This window comes from Equus asinus, chromosome 2 (assembly GCF_041296235.1).
Source record: "Equus asinus isolate D_3611 breed Donkey chromosome 2, EquAss-T2T_v2, whole genome shotgun sequence".
Taxonomy (NCBI): Eukaryota; Metazoa; Chordata; class Mammalia; order Perissodactyla; family Equidae; genus Equus; species Equus asinus.
The window spans coordinates 12,907,575-12,931,053 of NC_091791.1; the positions used below are offsets into that span (position 1 = coordinate 12,907,575).

The following is a 23,479-nucleotide window of genomic DNA, read 5'->3' on the forward strand; positions in this document are numbered from 1 at the left end:
TAGAGGACAGCTAAAGAGAAAGAGTTTCTTGAAAGGTGAGGACATCATTAGGTCCGAGAGGACCATAAGATTATGAAAGGTGTGGACTTCACAGTACATTCAGAATACTGGCCTAGGAGACACACATTTAAAAGACATAGTTTGGGAATAAATGAAGGGAAGTACAGCTTAAATTACGACTTTCCAAACTCATTACCTTAAGAAGCTAAAAATATAAACAGTTGAAACAAGGATTAGATAAATCCATGGAAAATAAATTCATCACGCAACACCCAAAAACATAGTAATATGTTGGGACATATCCCTCACGCCTTTGCTATCCCCAAAACTGTCCTTTGAAATAACTTTCAGAAATAGGTTTCTGAGAGCTAAATCAGAGCATAGTCAAGCTAACAATTGGTATTTTCCTTAACTCATTTTAGAGCTCTTAAACAAGATGCACAAAATTAGCACTTCGATCATTAAAGAGATGCAACCTTTCTCCCCACCGGTGTTTAAATAATTTCATAGCTTTTCCTGAAAACTTTGCTCAAAACTAACTTACTCTCTTCCATCTAGGATTGCTGTAGAGTCATTCTGCCGCCATAGGTCCTTGCCAACAAAAAGCTCTGCCTTCAAACCCACCATCAGGTCTAGGATTTGCCATTTTAGTTGGCCTCAAACAAACTGCTTTTAGATCAAACAACAGGGGCCACAGCACAGTGTCCTGGGAGGGGAGCGGGTACAGGGGAAAACCAGTACCATCTCAATCTGGCCAGTCAGGCACTATTCATTCCTAAAAGTCAATCATTCATAAGCTTTTTTTTTTTTTTTGAGAACCCAATTAGAACGAAGGCATTGTGCATACAGAGAGTTATTTCTGGTATAACAAAAAAAGTCCATGAAAGTCCACAAATGCAGACAGCCAGTTTCTTCCAGGCCTTTCCCTTCACAGAGAGAAACAATCACAGCCTATTTACAGCTGGAAAAAACTTCACAGAATCAAATAAAAAAGCACTTTTCTTCCCATTTTCTTCATTAGGCTTTCACCATCTTGGGGAAAAAAGACAGACAGACACACACACACACACACACACACAGACCTCAAACCTCAAGCCCCAGCTCAAATCTCTCACCGAACTGTCTTAGAGCTCTATCGCAGCACCTGCCACTCTAGCATCCTGTTGGGTCTCTCCTTATCGGTCCACACTCTTGCTAGGGTAGAGACTGTTTTAGCCATCTTTTTATTTTGGCACAATGCCCAGCAGACAGGTCTTCAATAAATATTTGTTGAAAGAATAAATTACTTCACAGAATTTCAGACTTGATATAATTTGGAAGCAGAAAGAAATAGAATACCAAATTAGTTAGATGGGGGAGGTGGGGCGGCTGCTTTGAGAAAAGGGAGTAGTAGCTGAAAGGTGCAAAGGGGGACAGAATAAAGGCACTAGCTACTAGACATGAATTCTGGAAGTCAAGAAGCACAACCGCCCAGAAGGAGACTAGCAAATTATTACTCTGCTAACCTCTGATCTGCCCACCACAACTACTCCCCGGGGCAGGACGGGGGAGGTATCTTATGATGGAAATAGGCATAAGGCAGAAAGGCAGTGTATAATGATACTGTGAAGCATCATTAATATGATACATGCAAACTACTATAATTAAAAACATTATGGCATGCTTAAAATTCTCTACCGGTTAGATGTTATGACTGTTTCAAACTGCATATACTGACCGCTGCAGAAACCGTGGAATTTGAAGTGCAGTGTAAGTGAAAAGCTGTTTCAGCGAACAGGATGCATAAAGAAAATGAATGTACTTTTACATATCCCACTATCAAGTGTAAGAAATGCAAAGTTAAACCTGAAAGAACCTGAAATTAAAATGAAGCAACTTAAAAGAAAAACCACCAAGGAACACTGACCTAAAATCAACCCGTATTTCACTCAAGAGCCTTATAAAGCAGGCAGGCAGGCGTGGATGCTTTTTTGTGAATGAGAGCAGTTCCTTTAAGGGTCTCACAGCAACCACAAAATGAGTCATGCTAGCAGAGCATGGGATTTAATTAAGATACTCCCAGTGTGTGTGGTGATAGTACTATAACGCTAAGTGTTCAGTGTTTATCCTCACTTTCAAAATACTATTTCTATGTGATTCCTTAATGTATTATCAACAGCTACTACTAATAAAAAATATTATTTCTCTATTTTGTTAAACATACTGTAATTCAAATGCTCTTCTCAGCTCAATTATGGTCAGTTAACACATAATGATAATGACAGACTAGTTAATGAGTAATTTTTTTTTTTTTGAGGAAGATTAGCCCTGAGCTAACATCTGTTGCCAATCCTCCTCTTTTTGCTGAGGAAGACTGGCCCTGAGCTAACATCCAGGCCCATCTTCCTCTTTATACGTGGGATGCCTGCCACAGCATGGCTTTTGCCAAGCAGTGCCATTTTTGCACCCGGGATCCAAACCAGCGAACCCTGGGCCACCGAGAAGGGGAATGTGCGAACTTAACCGCTGCCCCACCAGGCCGGCCCCATGAGTAATTATTTGTTAGAGGTTCTATGACATTGCTGTTACTTCTCAGACTTAGGTTTGCAAGACTAGATTTTAAAAGGTTATATTTTAAAACATATTTGTACACAAACAGAACAGTTAACAAAAAGATACACAGATAGTAATACAGCTTATAAAGATCTAACACATTTAAATCCCCATAAAACCACACTAAGGCTAGACTACTGAGAACTCACTGAATCAATAGCAGAGCCAAACTCGTTGGATTTTCCAATAGTCTAGCATCTATCTGCAAACACATCAGCTAATTTTGTCATCAATGACAAGGAAGAAAATCAGCAAAAAGCAACTTTTTTTTTTCTGCCTAAGAGCCAGTTACAGGAAAATAAAATGTCTTCAGGTCCCATTTATTTTCATTTAAACAGAGAACAGATTTATTGAATCCCACAGACGTAAAAGTTAGTCTCCCCTTTACTGAATAAAATGACAATGAGAAAGTGGCACGATTTTTTTAGCTGGCAAGAGAAACAGCATTCTAGTCTCCTGTTCTTATATTCTCCATTTAATCCTCCCAACAACCCCTCTGCTGCTCACAGTACACAGGGTCGACCAGGGACTACAATGATTTCAATTCATTCAATATATTTTTACAGAAGACCTGCTGTGGGCCAGGTGCTGGGGATATGGCAAAGAACCTACTTCTTCTCCACGCTTGGGCGGCTTTAGGCGGGGCAGGTAGGACAAGGGGGAGCCGTGCTGCTGGGCATCCTGGAGCAGCACCAACGCAGCCAGGTTCCCGAAAGACCAAGCTGTCAGGGCACCCTGGTTTCAGGCACCTGCATCCTCTACCCTAACAGGCCTTGATATCGCCTCTCCTCTGAAGCCAGCCTTTCGCAAGTCCTGGCCTCTGCTGGCTATGGCCTGGTCAGAACACAAGCATCCAGGAATCTGTGCTTCTACAAAGGTTCCTTCCTTCTTTGAAGCTGGTCGCCCTAAAGACTTTTTCTCCACACATTCCTTCTCTGCTTTCTATGCTCTGAAAGGATGCCTGTGAAATTGGATCTAGGACTCTCGCAAAGCTAGACTGGAAAGGCCTTGGGTTGCTCATCATTGGCTGAAATAGTTCCCATCCAGTACATATCAATGTTTCTGTTCAAAGATCTACCCTACATCTATTCCCTTCCCAAACTGCAGATGTTCCAAAAACTTAAGAAGAGAAACCGGATAAACTGACCAGAACTAGAAAAACAACTAGTCAATCTATTATATAATGACGTTCCCTGTAACTATATAAACTAATTTTGCAAGAAAGGAGTCAGGGTAGGTGTAGGGTCAAAGAACAAACCAGTAGTCTCCTTATCAGCCTTCTCATTCTATATAGATCCTTCCTCAATGTGTGTGCTATTACATTTGAGAGACTATTTTATTCTCTATATAGGCTACACTACAACGACTATGATAGCTAAAGATACAGCTCAGATACTATTCATAAAAATATAAAACCTATACCTTTGCAGTCAAGAAGGTAGAAGGTTTATAAAATATTTTTGCCAACATTGACGAAAATTTGGCTTTGGAGTCATACGAGGTTAGAAGCCTGTCTCTCCCTCCTTGTGAACTTGGATAAATTACTTCTCTATGCCTCAGTTTCCTCGTCTGTTAAATGAGGATAACAATAAAATCCACCTCCTGAGATTTATTGTGAGGATAAAATTAAACAGTACATATCAAAGGCTTAGAAGAGTGTCCGGTTCAGAAAAATGCTCAATAATAAAAGCTACTGTTAATGTCTACTATTAATCTCAGTTGACAATGTAAACGACAAAATATGCACAAAAACTCCCCTCAATCTGGAAACCCCAATTCCAAAAATTGTCATCAGTCCCCTTAGCAAGACTCTTTTCTTTTTTGAAAACCAAAGAAGAGGGGAAAAATCTTTGGAAAGATGAGTCTTTTCTACTTGTAAGCATAAAAATAAATGTTCATAAAAATAAACAAAGACCTGTTCAGTCCAACTGCTAGCCTGTTAGAAATACAAAATATAGGGTAAAAAGCAGTTCTGGGTATAAAACTGGTGAGCTGTTTTAAAGAAAGTGAAGACTACAAACACTAGGAAAAAACCTGATTATTCAACAACAACAAAAATGGTTAGATTTTTACAATATATTTAATAATTAATTTTTAAATTAAACGCCCTATTAGATTTTGTCACAGTAATTTGTGAATTTTTAGCAAATATGATTTTTTTAAGTTCAAAATCTTTTTTTAAAGTAAATACCAAATGACATAAAACTCTAAATAAACTGAATAGTTTCATAAAATATGACTCCTGAAGAGAGAAGCTACATGAACTTCAATTCCATAACTATAACTTCTCATTCAAAAAAGTTAACTGCATGACATACTAAAAATAATTTCATTGTCAAAAAATAACTAAGAAGAACAGGAACACTTTTTTATGTTTCTGTGAACTCTGATGGCTAATATCCCCCCCAAAATAAATGTTCACTGGCATTCATCAGAGTATCATCTCTCTCTATATAGTTTACGTGCTTATGAATGTTATGTCTCCGACAGATGCTTTACCATCTTTCATGGTCACTCAGCCTCAGAATAGAAGGACACAGGACGCAGCAGTAAATTATATAACACCGTCATATCAGACAAAGCCACAGGACTAGTGGAAACAATTTTAAGACTGAAGAGATAAGACCATATCACCCTTCCCCAACAGAGGACTGTATTATATTCCTTTTCAAGTCTTTAAATTACAATCCTTATCCTCAGATAGTAAAACTCCTCTCTCAGGAGATTACTGAATGTTTACACAGTGCTTCATCATCTTCCCTGGTAGAAAATAAAACCACCTAAATATTTTTTTCTGGTGGTATTACCTTGCAATAGACATAAGCATCCACCAAAAACTAGTGCTTCGTATGAATACGGACTACTCACTAACCTTAAAAAAATGGAAACACCAGAAAAAATAATACTCAACTATTCAGCTAGAAGAGAACCGAAAAACTTTAAATAATATTAAAGAAGAAAATAAATACTACCACAAAGATTAAAAAAAAAGGAGATGCTAAATCAGATAGAAAAATAACACAAGTGGAAACGCACCTTTCCTCCTATTTTCTCACTCAGCTGGACAGAGATTTTCCGCCCCAATTAGAAGATATTCAAAATAGAGCCTAAAATGAGTAATAAGCATAACTCAACATCCTATTTTTATGGCAATGATTTTACTGAGAGAAAACTTGGACTTAAATTTAATTCAGCTCAACTCAACCAAAAATGCCTGCTGCATCCTAAGCAGGCTAAAGCCCAGAGATACCGAGACGAGGAAAGGACAGGCCTTGCCGTGGGGGATGCACTGTCCACTGGGGAAGAAGGAAGCAAACTATTACTAAATGATGCAGAAGGGCTACGGTCAAAGTGTGTACTAAATGTATAAAGCACCTGGAAACACAATAAGGGAGACCAATAATCCTGCCCCAAGGATGCAGGCTAGGGTGAGCACAGGGCAGGGGTGGCATCTGAGCTGGTCTTAACAGAAGAAAGTAGGCAGGAAAGGGGGCTAACAGTTACAAACATTCCAGGCTAAGGAAATGGTCATTTTAACCTTAAATATCAATACCGATTCTTCTGATATCTCTAGGAAGAGGAAAAGTCCTGTTTCAGGTTGTTCAATAGCCACAAATACAAAAACCACAATGCCCGCAGGCTTTTTTGGCCTCATAATACTCCCCTTTGGAAAAGAAAAGGACTTGGTCAGTAACCTATTCAGCTGAATATCGAATAGGAAACAACGAATGATTTTAAACGCTTTCACTACAAACAGCAGCAAAACTGGCCATAAAAGTAGAGGGGAAAGGTCCAATAAAATGAAGAGACGTTTAAATGATTCTACAGAAAAAGACCGGAAAGGCACTTACCCAATTAAAATACCATTATGAAACAGCCATTCTTTAGAAAGGACCCTGAGTGCTAGACAGGACAAACTATCTGGTCAAGTCCAGTGCGCGGGATTCCTTCTTCACTGGCTCTACTTACACACCTGCACATCAAAATGGTTACAATGGCCTCTTCCCTCCTCCAGACTTTCGGTCTACTTCAGTCTGTGATCTGCAACATCCTAAGAAGTGAGATAGACTTAACTGCAAGGACTACAGCCATTTCATTCAGAAAAAAGTTTTTAACTTGACTTCTGATGTGGACTTTGGATATATAAACAGTTATTCAAACCGTATGGCTTAAGCCAAAATGCAGGCCCAGGTTACTCTGTGAATACTCCTTGAAGGCTTAATTCTGCGGCTCATCTGAGCTTCTTCAGCTCACAAGTAAGGGTTTAAATGCTTCCATTGAAGGGTAAGTCCCCAGCCAGCATCCTAGAAGAGTGGACTCACTTCACTTAAGGGGAATAAGTTATCCCCAAGCAGCCATCAGGATTGGAGAGCCTACTGTGTACAAGAAATGAACTTAAACCAAACAGAATGACACACAATTCACATAAAGCCCGTCCTATTCAGAGGACTCTGGTGGCCACACCTTGTTCCATATAATTCCACCAGCTTAGATCATCTCTGTCAATCTTAGGGGCTAAGAGAAAGGAGACAGCGGCCCTACAAATGGAGACAACCCAGTCCACTCTATTTATACACACCTCAACTCACCGCCGAATACACAGATGACCACCCAGAGATTTCCTGAGCATTTTTCATGCAACATGTCAATTCTTGTCCTCCAAGACGTACATGAACAAATTGGTATTGTTTTAAAAAACATCTTCACTATGTACAAGGTCTAAAAAGCCCAATCCTCACTTTGTAGTTGAAGAAATGAGGTGCAGAAAGTGTCCTGCCGAAGAGCTGGATGGAGATGATCTCAAGTTCCACCTGGCTGGAAGAGATAAGCTCTTAGAATCCAAAGAGTTGGCTCCTCGGCAGCCTAGGAATTTTCAACCTACGTTTCTTTAAGCTGCACCTGAAGCCTTACCCAAACTTTGGCGAGGAAGTGTGGGGAAGAGCCAGGCAAATGGTCAAATCAGGAGAAGCAGAGAGAAGAGAATGACTGGAGACCAGCCAAAATTAGCCTATTTACAACAACTTCTGCCCCAAGATCATCAAGACCCTTACCTGGGTGCAGCAGTTTCTCCTCTATTCTGAATAGAGGCAGTAAAGTGTAACAGCAAGAAAATACACCCAGAGCCTAGGAACAATAAGATCTCCTTCCCTGCTCTAGCAAATTAACTAGCAGGCCTCCATAAGAAAGCACTGGGCCCTGCCAGGTTCTGGGGGCCAGCTCTACCCTCTCCATGACCTTAGGCAAATTACTCAACCTTTCACACCTGAAAAAGAGGATCCCCCCCCCCCCACCCCCGACTTTGTAAGCTTGTTATGAGGTTTGGGAATAATATATTAAGGAACCACGTCCTTGGAAACCATCCTATAAATGTTCGCTGTCATGATACAAAAAAGCTCATTTGGACCTTTTATACTTTTCAGTTAACACCTACAGTTTTGTCTAGATTACATATAAGAATTACAAGTACACTGAAATGCTCTATTTCTTTAAAGAACTCTATTCTCCGAGCAGCCAAGGCCCAGCGGTTAAGCTCCTCCGCTCCAGTTGGGCAGGATGGGTCTGCAGGTTCGGATCCTGGGCGTGGACGTGGCACCGCTCATCAGGCCATACTGAGCCCTCTCCCACATAGCACAAGCAGAAGGATGTACAACTAGAATATACAACTATGTACTGGGGTTTGGGGGAGAAAAAAATAAAAAAGAGGAAGATTGGCAACTGATGTTAGCTCAGGGCCAATCTTCCTCACCAAAAAAAAAAAAGCATACTTAAAAAAAAACCCTCTATTCTCACTTCCCCTAAAATGAAAGATCTGAGGCGATTAGGAAAAAGGACAGGCAACCTCAGAGGCGGAGGTGCTACCAAGTCCCCTCACAAAGGAAACGCGCCCTGGACCGTTCTGTTTATAACTCACCACTGTGAACTAGTTTTCTCAACGCAAACTAATCGGTGCAGACTCGGGCAGCTCATAACAGCTTACATGACACCCAGGCACGGACCCACAATACATCCTGTTTCGCACAGTACCGAGTCACATAAAAACACTCGAAGTTCAACACTGCAATACAGCTTAGCTGTACTACTGAAATGAAAGAAAAGGTGCTTTACGCCGGGTGCCTGTGAGGTAACCAGAACGATTTCACGCCTTTAATAAGAAGGGACCAGAAGCGCACAGATGTCAAGAGGGGGTGAAGCTCCGGCAGGACGTTCCACCGAACCAGCGCGATCGCTTCTGGTCTGAGATCGGGATTCGAACCCAGAACCTGCCGCGAAGGACATCTGAGAGGCCCTCAAGGCCAGGCGCACCTCAATCGAACTTTCCGGGGGGCGCCGGCCCGACGCCGTCTCGGGGTCCTCGGCTCGGGCGGGTCCGCTCTCCCGACCGCCCTCCAGAGCCATGTCGGCGCGGAGGCGCGCTCGCAGGGAGAGGGTCGCCGGCCCTTTGTCCCCCGCGGAGGGGCAGGAAATACTGACAGCTCGCGCCCGCCCGCCCCGCCCCGCGCGCAGGGCCGCAGGCGGCGCCCGCTCGGCTGCCCGGGCTGAGGGGCCCGGCCGCGCCCCCTCCTCGCCCCCCGCCCGCCCGCCCGCCCGCCGGGCCCGCGCCGCCCGCCTCACCGGGTCGGAGCTGGAGGCCGCCGTCGCGGCGGCTGCACCACAGCGCGCGCTCGCCCTGCTGCAGGATGTAGTGGTCCTTGGCTTGGAAGAGCTCCATGCCGGCGCCGGGCGCCGGGGGAGGCGGCGTTGGCGGCCCGGGCGCGCCCGCGTCTCCACGGCCCCCCGACCCCGGCGGCCCGCGGGGGGCGCGCGGGGCGTCCTCGTCGGCCGGGGCCGCCAGAGCCCACGCCTCGGGGAGCGGCGGCTAAGGGAGCGCCCGGCGGCCGGACCCGCGGCCGTAGAACGCGCGGCGGCGGCGCGGCCTCTGTCGCCTCTCCCCCAGCCCCGCCCCTTGCCCGACCCCGCCCCGGCTCCGGCTCCTCCCCGGCCCCCCCTCCCCTGGCTCCTCCCCCGACGTCCCCCAGGCCCTTCCCCCTCCCTCCGCCTCTCTGCTCTCTGCTCTCCTCGCTGCCCTTTCCGGCCGCCTTCTCCGGCTTCTCCCGGGTCTCCCGCGCGGCTCGTCCCCGCGGCCCTTCCTCCTCCCTCTTCTCCTCCCCGCAATTCCCGCTCTTCCCAGGCCCCTCCCCCGGCCGTTCTCACCAGCGGCAACCCCGGGGCGGCTGAGTCAGGCTGGCCGCCCTCCTTCCGTGCAGCCTTCGGAGCAGAGGCCTGCTCATGGGGCCTCCCCACCCATGCTGGGGGTTATTCGTTCCTGTCACCAGCGCTGAGAAAAGCCAGGCCGACACCCCCAATCCAGCGTGAAACTCCCTCCTCCCGGGTTTGAGCTGTCCGCAGAGGGCCAGACTAGGCTAGCCAGGAAATGCGACCGAGGGGCTGGCTGCGGGGGCTCTGCGCAGAGCGGGGCGTCTTCTGTTTGGGTATTTCCTCCTAGAACCTTATGACGCTTGACAACAGCAGGCATTCAACAAATGCACATCAACGAGGAGCATGTAACAATAGAAGATACACAAGTATTAGCAGCACAGGGCTCTAGTGAGGAGGAAGGGAGCAAAGTTCAGAAGCTGTTGCGCCCCGTATTAAGTAGGATGCGTCTGAGAAGACTGAATAAAACCTCAGTTAATGAAGTGGAAAGGGCCCAGTTTGACGAGGATAAGATGGCTGGAGAACCTCTTGTGGAAGGAGGAAGCCCTCCCGGGTGTCTGAGCTGTCTATCTTGAAAGGCCAGGTGGTTTCTTGAAGAGAATGGGGTTTGGGAGTCAGGCTCCCAGGTCCAGGCCTAGCTCCAGGTGTGATCTAGCTGTGTGATCCTGGGAAAGTCTCTTGGTCTCAGGCGGTGGTTGAATTAAATGACCTTTAATTACACTCCCCGTTTTATAAATCAGTGACTCTTCCTACTCCTATCTCTTGCCTTTTCTAATGCTTTAGAGGGAAAGGAAAAAGACGCGGTAGGAGACTAGAAAAGGGAGGCAATACTTGTAACCTGCTTAGATAAAAGAGACAAGGCCCAAAAGCAGGAAGGAGTTCCACATTACTAATTATTCCAGCCCACACTGATTTCTCTGTTGAATTTCCATAGCACTGAAAGTCCCATGATGACAAAATGACCTGGAATCTCTGATAAGTACCATGCCTCCTGGGCTGCCCAGACACCTCAACATAAAGCTCAAGCCCAGTGATTACCACATCAAATTTTTGTGATATGATTTGGACACAGAAGATAATGGAGATAAGAAGGTGATAAGAAGGTTCAGTGGAACCATCAGTTTCAGATTTATTGTCGAATTCAGCCATATGTTGACTTTCCTTAGCAAAAATGAATAGATAATGAGAAAACCCTACCAAGTATGTTATGCAAATTATTTCATTATTTTGTAATGGAACACATTGCCAGATGCGAAGAAAACAGTGCTGCTGTAACTGTTTTAAAACCATTGATTAGTTGATTGGAACTTTCCCTGATGTTTTAAATCAATGGTTCCAACCCTGGCTAACTAACATAATCACCTGGGGAGTTTTTCAGACAAACCAGTGCTTAGACTTCAGACCAATCAAACCAGAATTTAATTAGGGTGGGCTCTGGCATCAGTATTTTTTTTTCTAAGCTCTCCAGAGGATTCTAATGTGCAGCCAGGATTAAGCATCACTGTTTTAAATGAAATTAATTGGAAAAATCTGCCAGAAAACAGCAGTCAATCATTAACTGATACCATTGCTTGGGGTTGTTACCTGTAAATCCAGAGTTAACAAGCAGAGTCCTTAGGAGAGAAAAAACCTGAAGGAGAGACGCTCCTGGAATCTGTCTGACCCAGATGCACGCTGCTCTCTCCCTTTCGCTTTAAATGGATACTCAGCTTTAGGGTAGGTAAGAGCCCTGGCCTGGCTGAGCAGAATGAGCGACAAGAGTAAATACTCTGTCCTTGGCAGACATCTCGTCCCCAGTCTCCTGCTACAGCTGCCTTGCCTTGTTCTTGCTATGGACTTCCTGAACCTGGGATCCTGCTTGCCTGCCTGGTGCTCCTAACCCTGCAGCTTCTGCACTCCCTGGCTGGCCTCTCCATCCTTGGCCTGTGGCTACCTGCCAGCCTTCATCATTCTCTTCCAGCTTCCTAATTCAAGGAATGGATAGTGTCACTCAGGTTTTGGTGGAAAGTTCATGTGATACTGTTCTGTTTTTAAACATGAATGACCATCATGCATATTATATACCTTCTTTTACATGTATGGTATATTTATATTAATTTAAGTATATTCCCTAGGGCGTTAGGTTCTAACCAGTTCTGTGTGATCTCAGTCAAGCCATTTAATGTCTTTTAGTCTCAGTTTCCTTATTTATTAAAAGAGATGGTCGCTAAAGGTTCTTCCAGCTCTGAAATCAATGAATATGAGGAAATGTATTCACATAGTTAAACTTACACAAATAATGACGGTAAATGACTCAACTCTGATTATCGATTTGGCCTTCAAAGTCAGGGTCATTATTTGTCTCTGAAATTTTTGGATTCTGATTAGACTCTAGAGTCCTCTGGTGAAATTTGACTTTTAACATCATCTCTCATATACTTGTTCACAGTCTTATGTATTGTTTGTCTATGAGAACTTTCTTCAGTCTTGTTTGTGTATGAGAAATCTCCCAAAGGAGAGATTTTTTAAAATGCGTATTCCTCCTGCCAGGAGGCTGCTAATTTCTTAGGTCAGCAGTTGGGGTGGTTAAGGACCCAAGACATTCACAAGCCAAATTTTTACATTTGAGTAATCATCAGCCAATTTCTCATAGATTTGTCTGCTAGTACACTTGTGCTCCCTCCTGCCATAACTTCATCAAGACTGGAAATTGGAACGAGCATTTTGGAACACTTTGACGTATATAAAATTGTTCACTTGAGAAGCACCATAGAACAAACGGGTACAGTTCCTCAGGAGACTGTCGCGTTGATCTCAATGAGAGAAATCCCTTTGTTCAATGGAGAAGACCATCTCTCCTCCATTGCTGTACTTTGGGGGGGTTAATAAGTACTGGCTTTTTCGTTGGATGGCCTGATAAAATTGTCAAGGACCCGAGTTATTGTTTAAACCAGCTATAATATTTCTTTCATGTGTGGGAGAGAGAAAATTAAATGTGTTTTCTGCATCTGATCTTTCTTCCTCCAGAGGGAAGATAATTAGCCTTTTACAGTGATAATTTCATATTTGTCTAAAGCCAGCTGTCTCTCACTTCCTTTCTGCCATGCATTTACTTGTCAATTTTAAAAAATGGTTTAAAAAATTAGTTCTAAATATGCTAATTTGAAAAAAATATCCAAGGTATAGTGTTACACAGAAAAAGTCCAAGTTGCAGAATAGTGTTTTAAAGGATCCCATTTGGTTTTTAAAAGGGGAGAATGGGAGAGAAAGTACGTTTGTATAAGCCCAGAAGATTTCTGAAAGAAAACACAGGAAGTGTGGTTACCTCTGAGAAATGGAAAGGAGGGGGAGGGCAGCACAGGGAGTCAGGAACGCAAGGAGGTTAGAAACTTTTCCTTTTCATTATATATCCCTGTACATTGTTTTGACTTTTATAACCATGTAAATTTAATACTTTAAATTTAAAAAAAAAGATTAGTTAAATGTGTGTGTGTGTGTGTGTGTGTATAAAGTTCATTCTTCCAGCACACACACACAAATATTTTTAGGAAATTTCGTGCCTAAGGATCTAGAACTTTTTGCCGTAACAAGCCAGGAGTCCAAGGCATAGACGTGTTTATTCATTCTTCATATGCTGCTTAATATTTTTGAGCTTTCCTAACACCTTAGTGCTGTCAAAGGGAAGTATGGTTAGGCAGATAAGCCGTTTTTCTGCACGGTACACTCTTTTAAATGGAGTATAAAGAGCGGAGTTTTTCTTTAGCACCTTTTCTAAACCACAGCAGCAGCTGTGGCTTGTTCTTCTCTCTGCCAATCATAATTCTCAGGCTGATGGCCTGTTAAGGCCTGTACCCTGGTAAATCAATAACAATTGTCAAAAATGCCTTCTGTTAGATAATCATGTGAGAGATTTTTTTAAGGAATGCTTTGTATCAGAAAACAACAGGGCAGGGGGCGAGGGGAATTACTCCTGTAGAAACGTGGTACATCCTTGGAAAGGCTGCCCACAGTGTTTCACCATTTTGTAAGAGCAGCACTTAGCGGCAAGGAAATACAGGATTTGGTTTTCCTAATGCTGCTCCGTTCTTTTCCCCTCCATCTTACAGCAAGTCTCCACTGAGCCTGAAGAAGCAGAGGGAAGGGTGTGTGTTGGGGGAGGGTGTTTGGACTGCTCCCCCCAGGTGAGCACAGGGAGTAGGCAGCCGGGAGCAGAATGTGATTGCAACGTCTCCAAGTCGATGTTTTTAAGGAGGCCCATAATGGGTAACCAGAGACCCATTGCAAATGTGGCAAATATATTTTCAGAATTTGGCCCTCACTCTAATTTCAGGATTAGAGCATTCTTGCTGCTTCTCAAATACAGCAGGATGCTCACATTTAAGTTGCTGCAAGCAGTGTGTGGTTTCTCATGGCTTGTCTCATTGCTGCTCTCCAGTTTAATCAAGTGGGAATTCTAGGTTGCTGGGGTCATGCTTATAAAGCTCCAGCTCGGGGGGTTCAGTTCAGGGCAGCATTGAAGTTAAAAAACAGATCCATTCCATACAATTAAAAATAATTTGAGAAAACTCAAGTCTTTTCTGTGTATTTCTCAAATACTGTAAAGCCCTCTGTATGTTTTTTAAAAATCTTATGTCTTATTTCTTTTCTTCTGGCCATTGTCCTCACGCAGCACAGATAACCCCATACTTCTCTCCAAACTCTTCTCCAGGCTCCTTTCTCTCTTTCCTCTCATTGCTGTGAAATCTGACCAAACCACGTAGGGCTATCTCCCCTGGGAAGCCCACCCTCCTTGGAGGGTGGGAGAGGGGAAGAGATAGCACAAGGCTAAGCCAGAAAGCTCTCCAGCAGTGGGAAAAAGGGGACAGGCTGGGAACAACTCAGATTCTAACAAATCTGTCCCATCGCTTCAGCGTGAGCCTTTTCCCCCTGGGGATTCAGTAAAACTATTTTCATTTTGAATGGTAAAAACATGTGGCCTGTAGAAATTTCCTGTGGGGCCCTTACATTCAAAGGCCACAGACTAGTATCTGGACTTTTCTTCTCTTGTGGTTTCATGATTGGAACTTGAGTGTCTGGCTCAGACGACAGCAAGCTTTGGGGACTGCTATCTGCCTGCAGAGACCGACAAGCTCTAGACCTGAAGGCATTCCCCAAAGCACCACCAGTCCCTTGTTTTCTGCCGACGGGGCCTATTTGGAGCAAATTGCTTACTGTTCTGCCTGTCAGCTTGAAGCTCAGAAATCCAAGGCAGGTGGAGAGAGACAGGAAGGAAGGATCAGTATGGAGAGGCAGGCAGTTTAGATGAACTCTCTTGCCTTATTCTCTCCTACTCTACACACCACCACCCCCAACCCCAGGAAGCAGAAGTGTTTGCCAGTTGTGTTTACCCCACCCCGCAACCTCCAGTCAATGCTGGGAAGTGTTGAGCCCTGGCTCCCAGCCCACCTCCCCTATCAACCTAAGCTGTATGTGCTTGGGCAAATCTCCTAATTCTCCAAGGTCAGTTTCCCTATGTAAAACGGGGATATAATATAAAATTTCCTTTACAAGTTTCTTGTCAGGATTAAGTGTTTGAAAGAGTGTCCTAAACTATAAAGTGTTCTAGAAATGTTATTTTGTAATTTTTTAAAAATCTACTTTATGTGTAAATTTTTCCTCTCTAGATCTCAGATTATTTGACAGATTCCTAACATGTTATATATATTTTTTTTCTACATATATATTGTAAATATATGTGATTCAGATGCTTTCAGCTCAAATCACATCATTGGTAAATAGGAATAAAGGATATTAATCATATAACTAGAAGGTGCATATTGGCTGTGGTTCCCAACCAGAGACAGAGGACTCACCCTGAGGCTGATGAAACTTGAGCTTCAGGACAGTGGGGTTTTGTCCAAGGCCGTGTACCTAATTCTACATTCATTATTTTGTAGTCTTCTTTCTAAAAAGGACCCTCCATATTTTAAAAAGCTCTAAGTGCCACAAACATTGCTCCCAACACTAGCATAAAAGAACATTCTAGGAGAATTTTGGGGCCTGTTCTTTGTCTTCTCTTGATGTGTCCTTCTGTGTTTGATCATTCTCTTGTGTCACTTGAGCCCCTCCCCCTTTTCTAAACTCAGATGTACTTTCTCCTACCTCCAATTCTCTAATCCACTCACAGTCATGTAGCTGGGAGAACACACACACATACTCGCTTCTATCAAGAGATAAATTTAGAGATCGGAAACAGTGTGTGCAAGGATAGCACCATTCATCCCAAATGACTCAGAGAGAGCTGTTCCCGTTAATGTGGAGCCCTTAGAGTGAAAATAGAGCTAGGAAGAATTCTTTGATTCAATAATGCTAGGGTTATAGATTTTCCAGGAGTGGATTCAAAAGTACTATTAATAGGAAGAAAATGTTTTCATCATGTGATACTAGTCTAAGATGTCTTTGGAAGAAATGTTACACTCAATGTAGCAAAGTGTGCCTGCCCTTGGGTGATTCGGAAGGAACCTGACCACAGCCATTCCTGGTCAAGGAACTCCCTGGAAGCAAGCAAGGCACCACAGTCCTCCCCTCATTGATAGCAACCCGAGCTCCCTCCCCCAACCCCCTGTAGAGCCAACAGAGCAATATCCTCAGTAACATCAGGCTGAAGCCTGAAGTGGTAGATGCTTGGGGAGATAGAGGGCAGATCCCAACCTCTTGGAAGGGTTGGAATTTTCAAAATAGGGGCTCAGAGACATCAGACTAGAAGGGGCAGGAGGGCAGGAGACAGACACTCAAAAATTAGAGAGAGAGAGAATTGAGGGAACAGGTAGTATCCATTCAGAATATTCTCTGAAAGCCCAAACTGAGAGGCCCCAACCCCACCCTGAGTGGCAGGAGGAAAAGAGTAAGTTAGATGAAGGCAAAGCTTCCAGCCCTATTACTGGACTGTTTTAGGTTGCTTATCTGACGTTTAAATGAAAGCACAGACTAAACCCCTGAGGCGGCTGATCAATAGCCCTCAAAGATATCAGGCCCTAAGCCCTGGAACCTGTGAATGTTACCTTCTGCGGAAAAAGCGTCTTTGCAAATATGAGTAAGGGTCTTGAGATGTGATTAAAGGTCTTGTCCTGGATTATCCAGGTGGGCCCTAAATGCAGCCACGTGTATCCTTCTGGGAAGGAGGCTGAGGAGATTTTGCACAGAGGAGAAGACGATGTGAAGACAGAGCAGAGAGGGATTTGAAGATGGAAGCCTTGAAGATGGAAGTGATACGCCACAAGCCAAGGAATTCCAGCAGCCACTAGAAGCCAGATAAGGCTAGGAACCGTTTCTGCCCTAGAGCCTCCGAAGGGAGCAAGGCCCTGCTGACACCTTGACTTTGGCACAATGAGGTTGATTTTGGACGTCTGAGCTCCAGAACTGAAAGAGAGCAAAAGCGTGTTGAGTTACCACAGGAAACTAAGACAACCCATGACAGAATTCTGCATGTGTTTGGTCTGGCAAAGATGGGCAGCACTGGCTTCTAATCAGACGTGGTGGTGATGACTTGTGGGTGACCAGTGGAGAGGGCCGCTCGTGCCAGGGTCCTCCTGTCCTGTAGGAGACTGTGTTGGTTCCCTAGGGCTGCTCCACAAATTACCGCAAACTTAGTGGCTTACAACAGAAATTTATTCTCTCACAGTTCTGGAGGCCAGAAGTTCAAACTCAAGGTGTTGGCCAGGGTTGCTTCCTTGTGGAGGCTCAGAAGGAGAATCGTTCCATGCCTCTCTCCCAGCTTCTGGTGGCTTCTGCAATCTTTGCCATTCCTTGGCTTGAAGCTGCACGGCTCCAACCTCTGCCTCTGTCATCACATGGTTCTTCACATGTGTATCACTCTGTGTATCTTCTCCTTTTCTATCTCTTTTAAGGATGTTAAGGTCTTTGGATTTAGGGCTCACCCTAACCAGGATGATCCCATCCAGAGATCCTTAAATTAATTACATCTTCAAAGACCTTATTTTCAAACATTCACAGGGGCTAAGTGTTAGGACGTGGACATAGCTTTCGGGGGATACTGTTCAACCCACTGCAGGGGCCAGTGCCCCCTGTTCCCACTCATGGGGCAATGATAGAGAATTCTAGCAATCATCTAGCCTAATGAAGGCTCAGCAAGTTGCAGCAACTTGCCTAGGATCAGGCAGCAAACTTCTGACATCAGGCCTCGCAGAAACCAACCTGACAATTTTAATCCGGCCTGATTCCCACCATACCACTAGCCGCTCAATAATTCTCTACCTAGGAACGAAGCTATTTCATTTACAATCAGCTTCAAGTAGTACCTCGCTAATCCTCCCACAACCCTTTTTGGCAGAAAAGACAAGCATATCATAACTAAACATTAAAACCAGGGCTTCGGGGGCCGGCCCCGTGGCTGAGTGGTTAAGTTGGCACGCTCTGCTTCGGCGGCCTGGGGTTTCATCAGTTTGAATCCTGGGCACGGATATGGCACCACTCATCAAGCGATGCTGAGGCAGCATCCCACATGCCACAACTACAAGGACCCACAACTAAAAATACACAAGTATGTACTGGGGGCTTTGAGGAGAAAAAGGAAAAATAAAAAATCTTAAAACCAGGGCATCGTATTTCAAGTTTACATCTGAAAGATTTAAGATAATATTTCAGTTCCAATAGTTACCTTCGTGTACCTATTGTTGAATGATAATTCTTCTCACAAAGGGAAAGATTTCTCAAAAGTCAGCTGATTTTACATCCCGGAGCAGCTATTCTGATGTTTCAGAATATAGATCTTTACACTGGAGGTACCATAATCACCTCACAATTTATGAGGCATTCTCCAGTTCCAAAGCTCGTTCTATGTGTTAGCTTATTTGACACAATGGGTCCCCTAAGATGTCCTCATGGAACTTCAGTCAGTGGTTTCCACTTACTGTGTAGTGTGTTTGAAAGGAAGGGAGAAATATTTCTGAGGGTCTGTGCTAGACACTTTCCCACTTAGATAAGTGTGTGAAGTCTTTTCCACAGGTGCGAAGTCTCTTATTTGGACCTGTAGCTACTGAACAACACGAGCCATCAAACACTGTGCCTGGCCCTCCCCTGCTCACTTCCTGTATCAATTTTCTGGGGCTGCTGTAACCAGGTCCCACAAACTGGAAGCCTTCAAACAACACAAATCTATTCTCTCACAGTTCTGGAGGCTGGAAGTCCAAAATCAAGGTGTTGGCAGGCCTGTGCTCTCTCTGAAGGCTGTAGGCGAGGATCCTTCCTTGCCTCTTCCTAGCTTCTGGTAACTTCTGGCAATTCTTGGCATTTCTTGGCTTACAGCTGCATCACTCCAATTTCTGCCTCCATTGTCACATGGCCTTTTCCCGCTCTGTGTCTGTGTCTCTCTCTCGGTTCTCCTTTTCTTATAAGGACTCCCGTCATGGTGGATTTAGGGCCCACTCTAATCCAGTGTGACATCATCTTAACTAATCATACCTACTTGTAAACAAGGCCACATTCATAGGTTCCTCATGGACATGAATTTTGGGGCAATACTATTCAATCAAGAATACTTGCCCAAGGGAGATTTGTAAGTTTCTTTGGATGGTTTGGTTTTCTTTTACTGCCCCTTTTAATACATCAACTCCTCATGTCACTCAGAAAGAAAAGCCATATGGAGAGTAACTGAAGCCTGTACAAATTAATTGTATTGTTTCCTTCTATTTCTAGACAGTACAGATTTATTTACTCTTAAGGAAAGGTAAAACATCAGTCATCAGGGAGTTGAGTACGACAGCAACCAAATTATTATAGTGTGAATATTCGCAGCCGTCTCCCTCTGCTCCAGGAGTGTGTGTTGTTACCTGCACCGCTTCCCCTTCCCTACCCTCAAGAAGGGGTCCATCTCTGCCAGCCAGGCCATATATAACGACATGCTCAGAGCTTTCAGAGTGGTACCAAGCAGATCTCCCAAGTGATGGCCACCTGTCCTCCTCCATGCCCCTCCCACTGCCCTTCACGCTGAGCCCCACAGCAGGGAGGGACTTGTGGCCAGGACCCAGCTGTATTAGCATCTCGGGCTGCCATCACAAAGTCCCACAGACTGGGGGGCTTAAACAACAGAAATTAATTTCCTCACAGTTCTGGAGGCTGGAAGTCCAAGATCAAGGTTTGTCAGGGTTGATTTCTCCCAAGGCCTCTCTCCTTGGCTTGCCATTGACCGTCTTCTCATTGTGTCCTCACGTGATTGTCTCTCTGTCACGTGCTGTCTGTGTCCTAATCTCCTCTTCTTATGAGGACGCCAGTCCTGTGGCATTAGGCCCACCCATATGACCTCATTTTACGTTAATTACCTCTTTAAAGGCCCTGTCTCTAAACACAGTCACAGTCTGAGGTACTGGGGGTTGGGACTTCAGCTCCAGAATTTTAGGAGACACAATTTAGCTCATAACACCAGCCAAAGATCTCATCATCAGCTTTCCTACTCTCCTCTCTTCTTCCCATCTTCCCCTACCCACCGTGGGGTCCCTGCAATCACCCTACAAGATGTGAAATCCTTTCTCTAAGCACAATGTGAAACATGAAATCATGTGGACACATATAAACTGGATACTCTCAACAATCTACCCATGATTGACATACTCTGTAAAGTTCTTGGATAAATGAGAGTACCTATTAAAAATTATCATTTTAGAGACATATTGCAAATATCGTAACTGTGAAAATGGGAAAAAACAGAGTTGAGAAATTTAGTTTGTTTTTTTTTTTTGAGGAAGATTAGCCTTGAGCTAACTACTGCCAATCCTCCTCTTTTTGCTGAGGAAGGCTGGCCCTGGGCTAACATCCGTGCCCATCTTCCTCTACTTTATATGTGGGACGCCGACGACAGCATGGCTTTTGCCAAGCGGTGCCATGTCCGCACCCAGGATCTGAACCGGTGAACCCCGGGCCGCCAAGAAGCGGAACGTGTGCACCTAACCGCTGCACCACCGGGCAGGCCCCCCTAGTTGCATTATTAATCTAATCTAAAACAACAGATTTGCTGTATGCTAAAAATAGCACCAAGAGTCTGAATGAGCAAGATGATTGAGAATAATCATGGGCTTTTAAAAAAATTATAAAAACCTCAATCTCGGGGCTGGCCCCATGGCTGAGTGGTTAAGTTCGCACACTCAGGGTTCACTTTACTGGCCCAGGGGTTTACCAGTTCAAATCCTGGGCACAGACCTACACACCACTCATCAAGCCATGCTGAGGTGGCATCCCACAGGCCACAACTAGAAGGGCCTACAACTAGCATATACAACTATATACCAGGGGGCTTTGGGTGAGAAGAAGGAAAAATAAAATCTTAAAAAAAATAAAAATAAAAACCTCAATCACAACCAACAACTAACATGAGAAAGTATCTTCTTCTTAAAGCACACAAAAAAGGTGAACGATGGGCAACCAAAAGTCTAAATTTCAGAGACAGAATGAGAGCCAAAGGGTTGTAAGCGTAGAAAAATAAAACCAAATAGCTATTCATATTTTTCTTTAGGGCTTGAGGAAAAAGAACGCTGGTGATTCTCTAGAGAAAAGTTAATGCTGAAGCTGGAGTGTAAGCACACAGAAATATCTCTAGCACCAGAACAAAGGATTGCTCTTTCAACAGGCAGAGCAGAACCTGTTTTGGAGTTAGAGAGCACGGGACCAGAGAGCTCATCACTAACGGTGATGTAATTAAGCACTGGATCTTTTTTCGGGTCCTCAGCTTCGTGTCAGTTGCAGGTTCTATATAATTCACTGTGGTAGTGAGAGGTGTGAAAAAAAGCTTGAGGTCAACACGGTTTATATCATTTTCACATATTTACAAAAAAAACCCCACAGTGCTGGGGATGCATTCCATTTACACTCATCTTTACAACCTAACAAGAAAGGGAATCTTAACCAAAATATCCTTCTCTGCTATAAGTCTATGAATGGATTGAAATAAATAGCTGAGTTCTTGACAGAATGGAAAAAATACCACCTTTCCTTAGGTGTGGAATCACCAATGACATCAGAACAAGAATTATTGTCAGGTGCCAAGGAGAGGAGGGCTTGAGAGAAAAGATATGAAAAACAAGTTCTGAGGAACAGAAAGTCGGTTTAAAAAAAAAAAAAGAAGAGGAGGCAAAGAAAGATAAAATGCTACCTCTAATTTTCCACAGCAGCCTCTATAGAGCTCAAAATACTTGAAAGACGTAGCTTTCTTCTGAGTTAGCAGGAAGTAAACAGCAGCATTTACAGACGGTTTCGGTGATGCCTGTGTTTTCCCTGCAGGATCAGCAGCCCTGGATGGAGCAGCACAGGAGAGGACTTGAAGAGAGAATGTCTCTTTTTTTCCTGGGAGCTTACCAACTCTGTTGTCAGAAAGTTTCCCCAATGCAAATCTGTATTATTTTAATATAAAAATACTGTGTATTAATAACTGTATTAAAGCATCCATCAGAAATCTCAAAGCTATTGACAGCAAGAATTAGTCCTATTCTACAGATTAGAATAAGAGAGGGATCAAAGAGATGTGGTCATCTGGTCAGTGTGTTAGTTTCCTAGGGCTGCCGTAACAAATTACCCGTGTAGGGTGGCTTAAAAGAACAGAAATTAATTCTCTCACAGCTCTGAAGGCTGGAAGTCCAAAATCAAGGTGTTGCCAAGGCCATGCTCCTTCCAAGGGCTCCAGGGGAGGATCCTTCCTTGCCTCTTCCAGCTTCTGGTGTTGCCAGCAATCCTGGGCCTTCCTTGCCTTGTAGATGCACCACTCCAGTTTCTGCCTCCATTGTCACGTGGTGTTCTCCCTGTGTGTCTGTGTCCAAACTTTTCTCTTATAAAGACACCAGCTGTTGGATCAGGGCTCCAGTATGACCTCATCTTAGCTTGATTACAACTGCAAAGACCCTACTTCCAAATAAGGTCGTATTCACAGGTACCAGTGCTTAGGACTTGAACATATCTTTTGAGAGGATACAATTCAACCCACAACAGTCAGTTTAAGAACAGGATATTGCTACCTAGGGGTAAATATGCTCAAAACCACCAAAATCCACGTCTCTCCAGGCAAAAAAGGAAGATAACACCGTGTTTACCAATGAAATAGCCCAGAATTTCTTTCTGAATAAGCTTTCTAGGAGTTCTTCTCATTGCTAAGATGCATGATTCTATGACTTGAAACTTACTGTCACACATAATCTATCTATAACATCTTGTGTGACTTTTCCATTACAAAATTTTCACATTCCCGTCCCTAAAGCTGGTAACAGCATTTTTCAGAGGAAATGTCTTCAAAAATGGGATGGTCTCCTCTAAATGATGCATCTACTCTTTAGAAAGAAAGGAAAAGAATTTCCATAGGGGAAAAAACATATAATAAGAATAATTAACATTTTTGAGCTTTCATTCTGCATAAAATTGGGTGGTAGTCACCAAAGGTCTACTTAATCTATATGATTGACCCTATTTAGGGACATGGAAGATGAGAGGCGGAGCCCACGAGGAACTTGCCAAGGTCTCATAGGCCCAGGAGAGTAAAGCATAAGCCACAGACAGATGCAGCCTATTTCTGACCCAAAAAGCAAGACAACTGGGACTAGAAAGAGGAGAGAGAATGGGGCGGGAAATGCCCAGAATGGAAGCTTCCTTCCTTCCCTCTGCGCCAAGCAATGGTTTGTTTAGGAGCTGCTGTTTCTGTTTGTGCAGTGTTGCCTCTGACTGACCAAAAGAATCAGAATAA

General features: G+C 44.0%; 1 protein-coding gene across 8 annotated transcripts in view; it reads right to left on the reverse strand.

Annotated features, from left to right (window-relative positions):
• INPP5F (inositol polyphosphate-5-phosphatase F) overlaps positions 1–22,142 on the reverse strand; it is a 96,511-nt gene extending 74,369 nt beyond the window's left edge. For 4 of the 8 annotated variants that reach the window (XR_011493524.1, XR_011493522.1, XM_070482160.1 and 1 more), the window contains exon 1: positions 9,205–9,442. Coding sequence is in view for 4 of the 8 variants with exons in the window: in XM_070482160.1 (XP_070338261.1) it covers positions 9,205–9,301 (97 nt within the window). In the remaining 4 variants the exon portion in view is untranslated. Of the gene's footprint in view, positions 1–544; positions 570–9,204; positions 9,484–9,783; positions 9,966–21,904 lie in introns of those variants that run through there. The other 4 variants (XM_070482175.1, XM_070482172.1, XM_070482167.1 and 1 more) reach the window with 4 other exon arrangements.
• Positions 22,143–23,479: the final 1,337 nt, after the last annotated feature.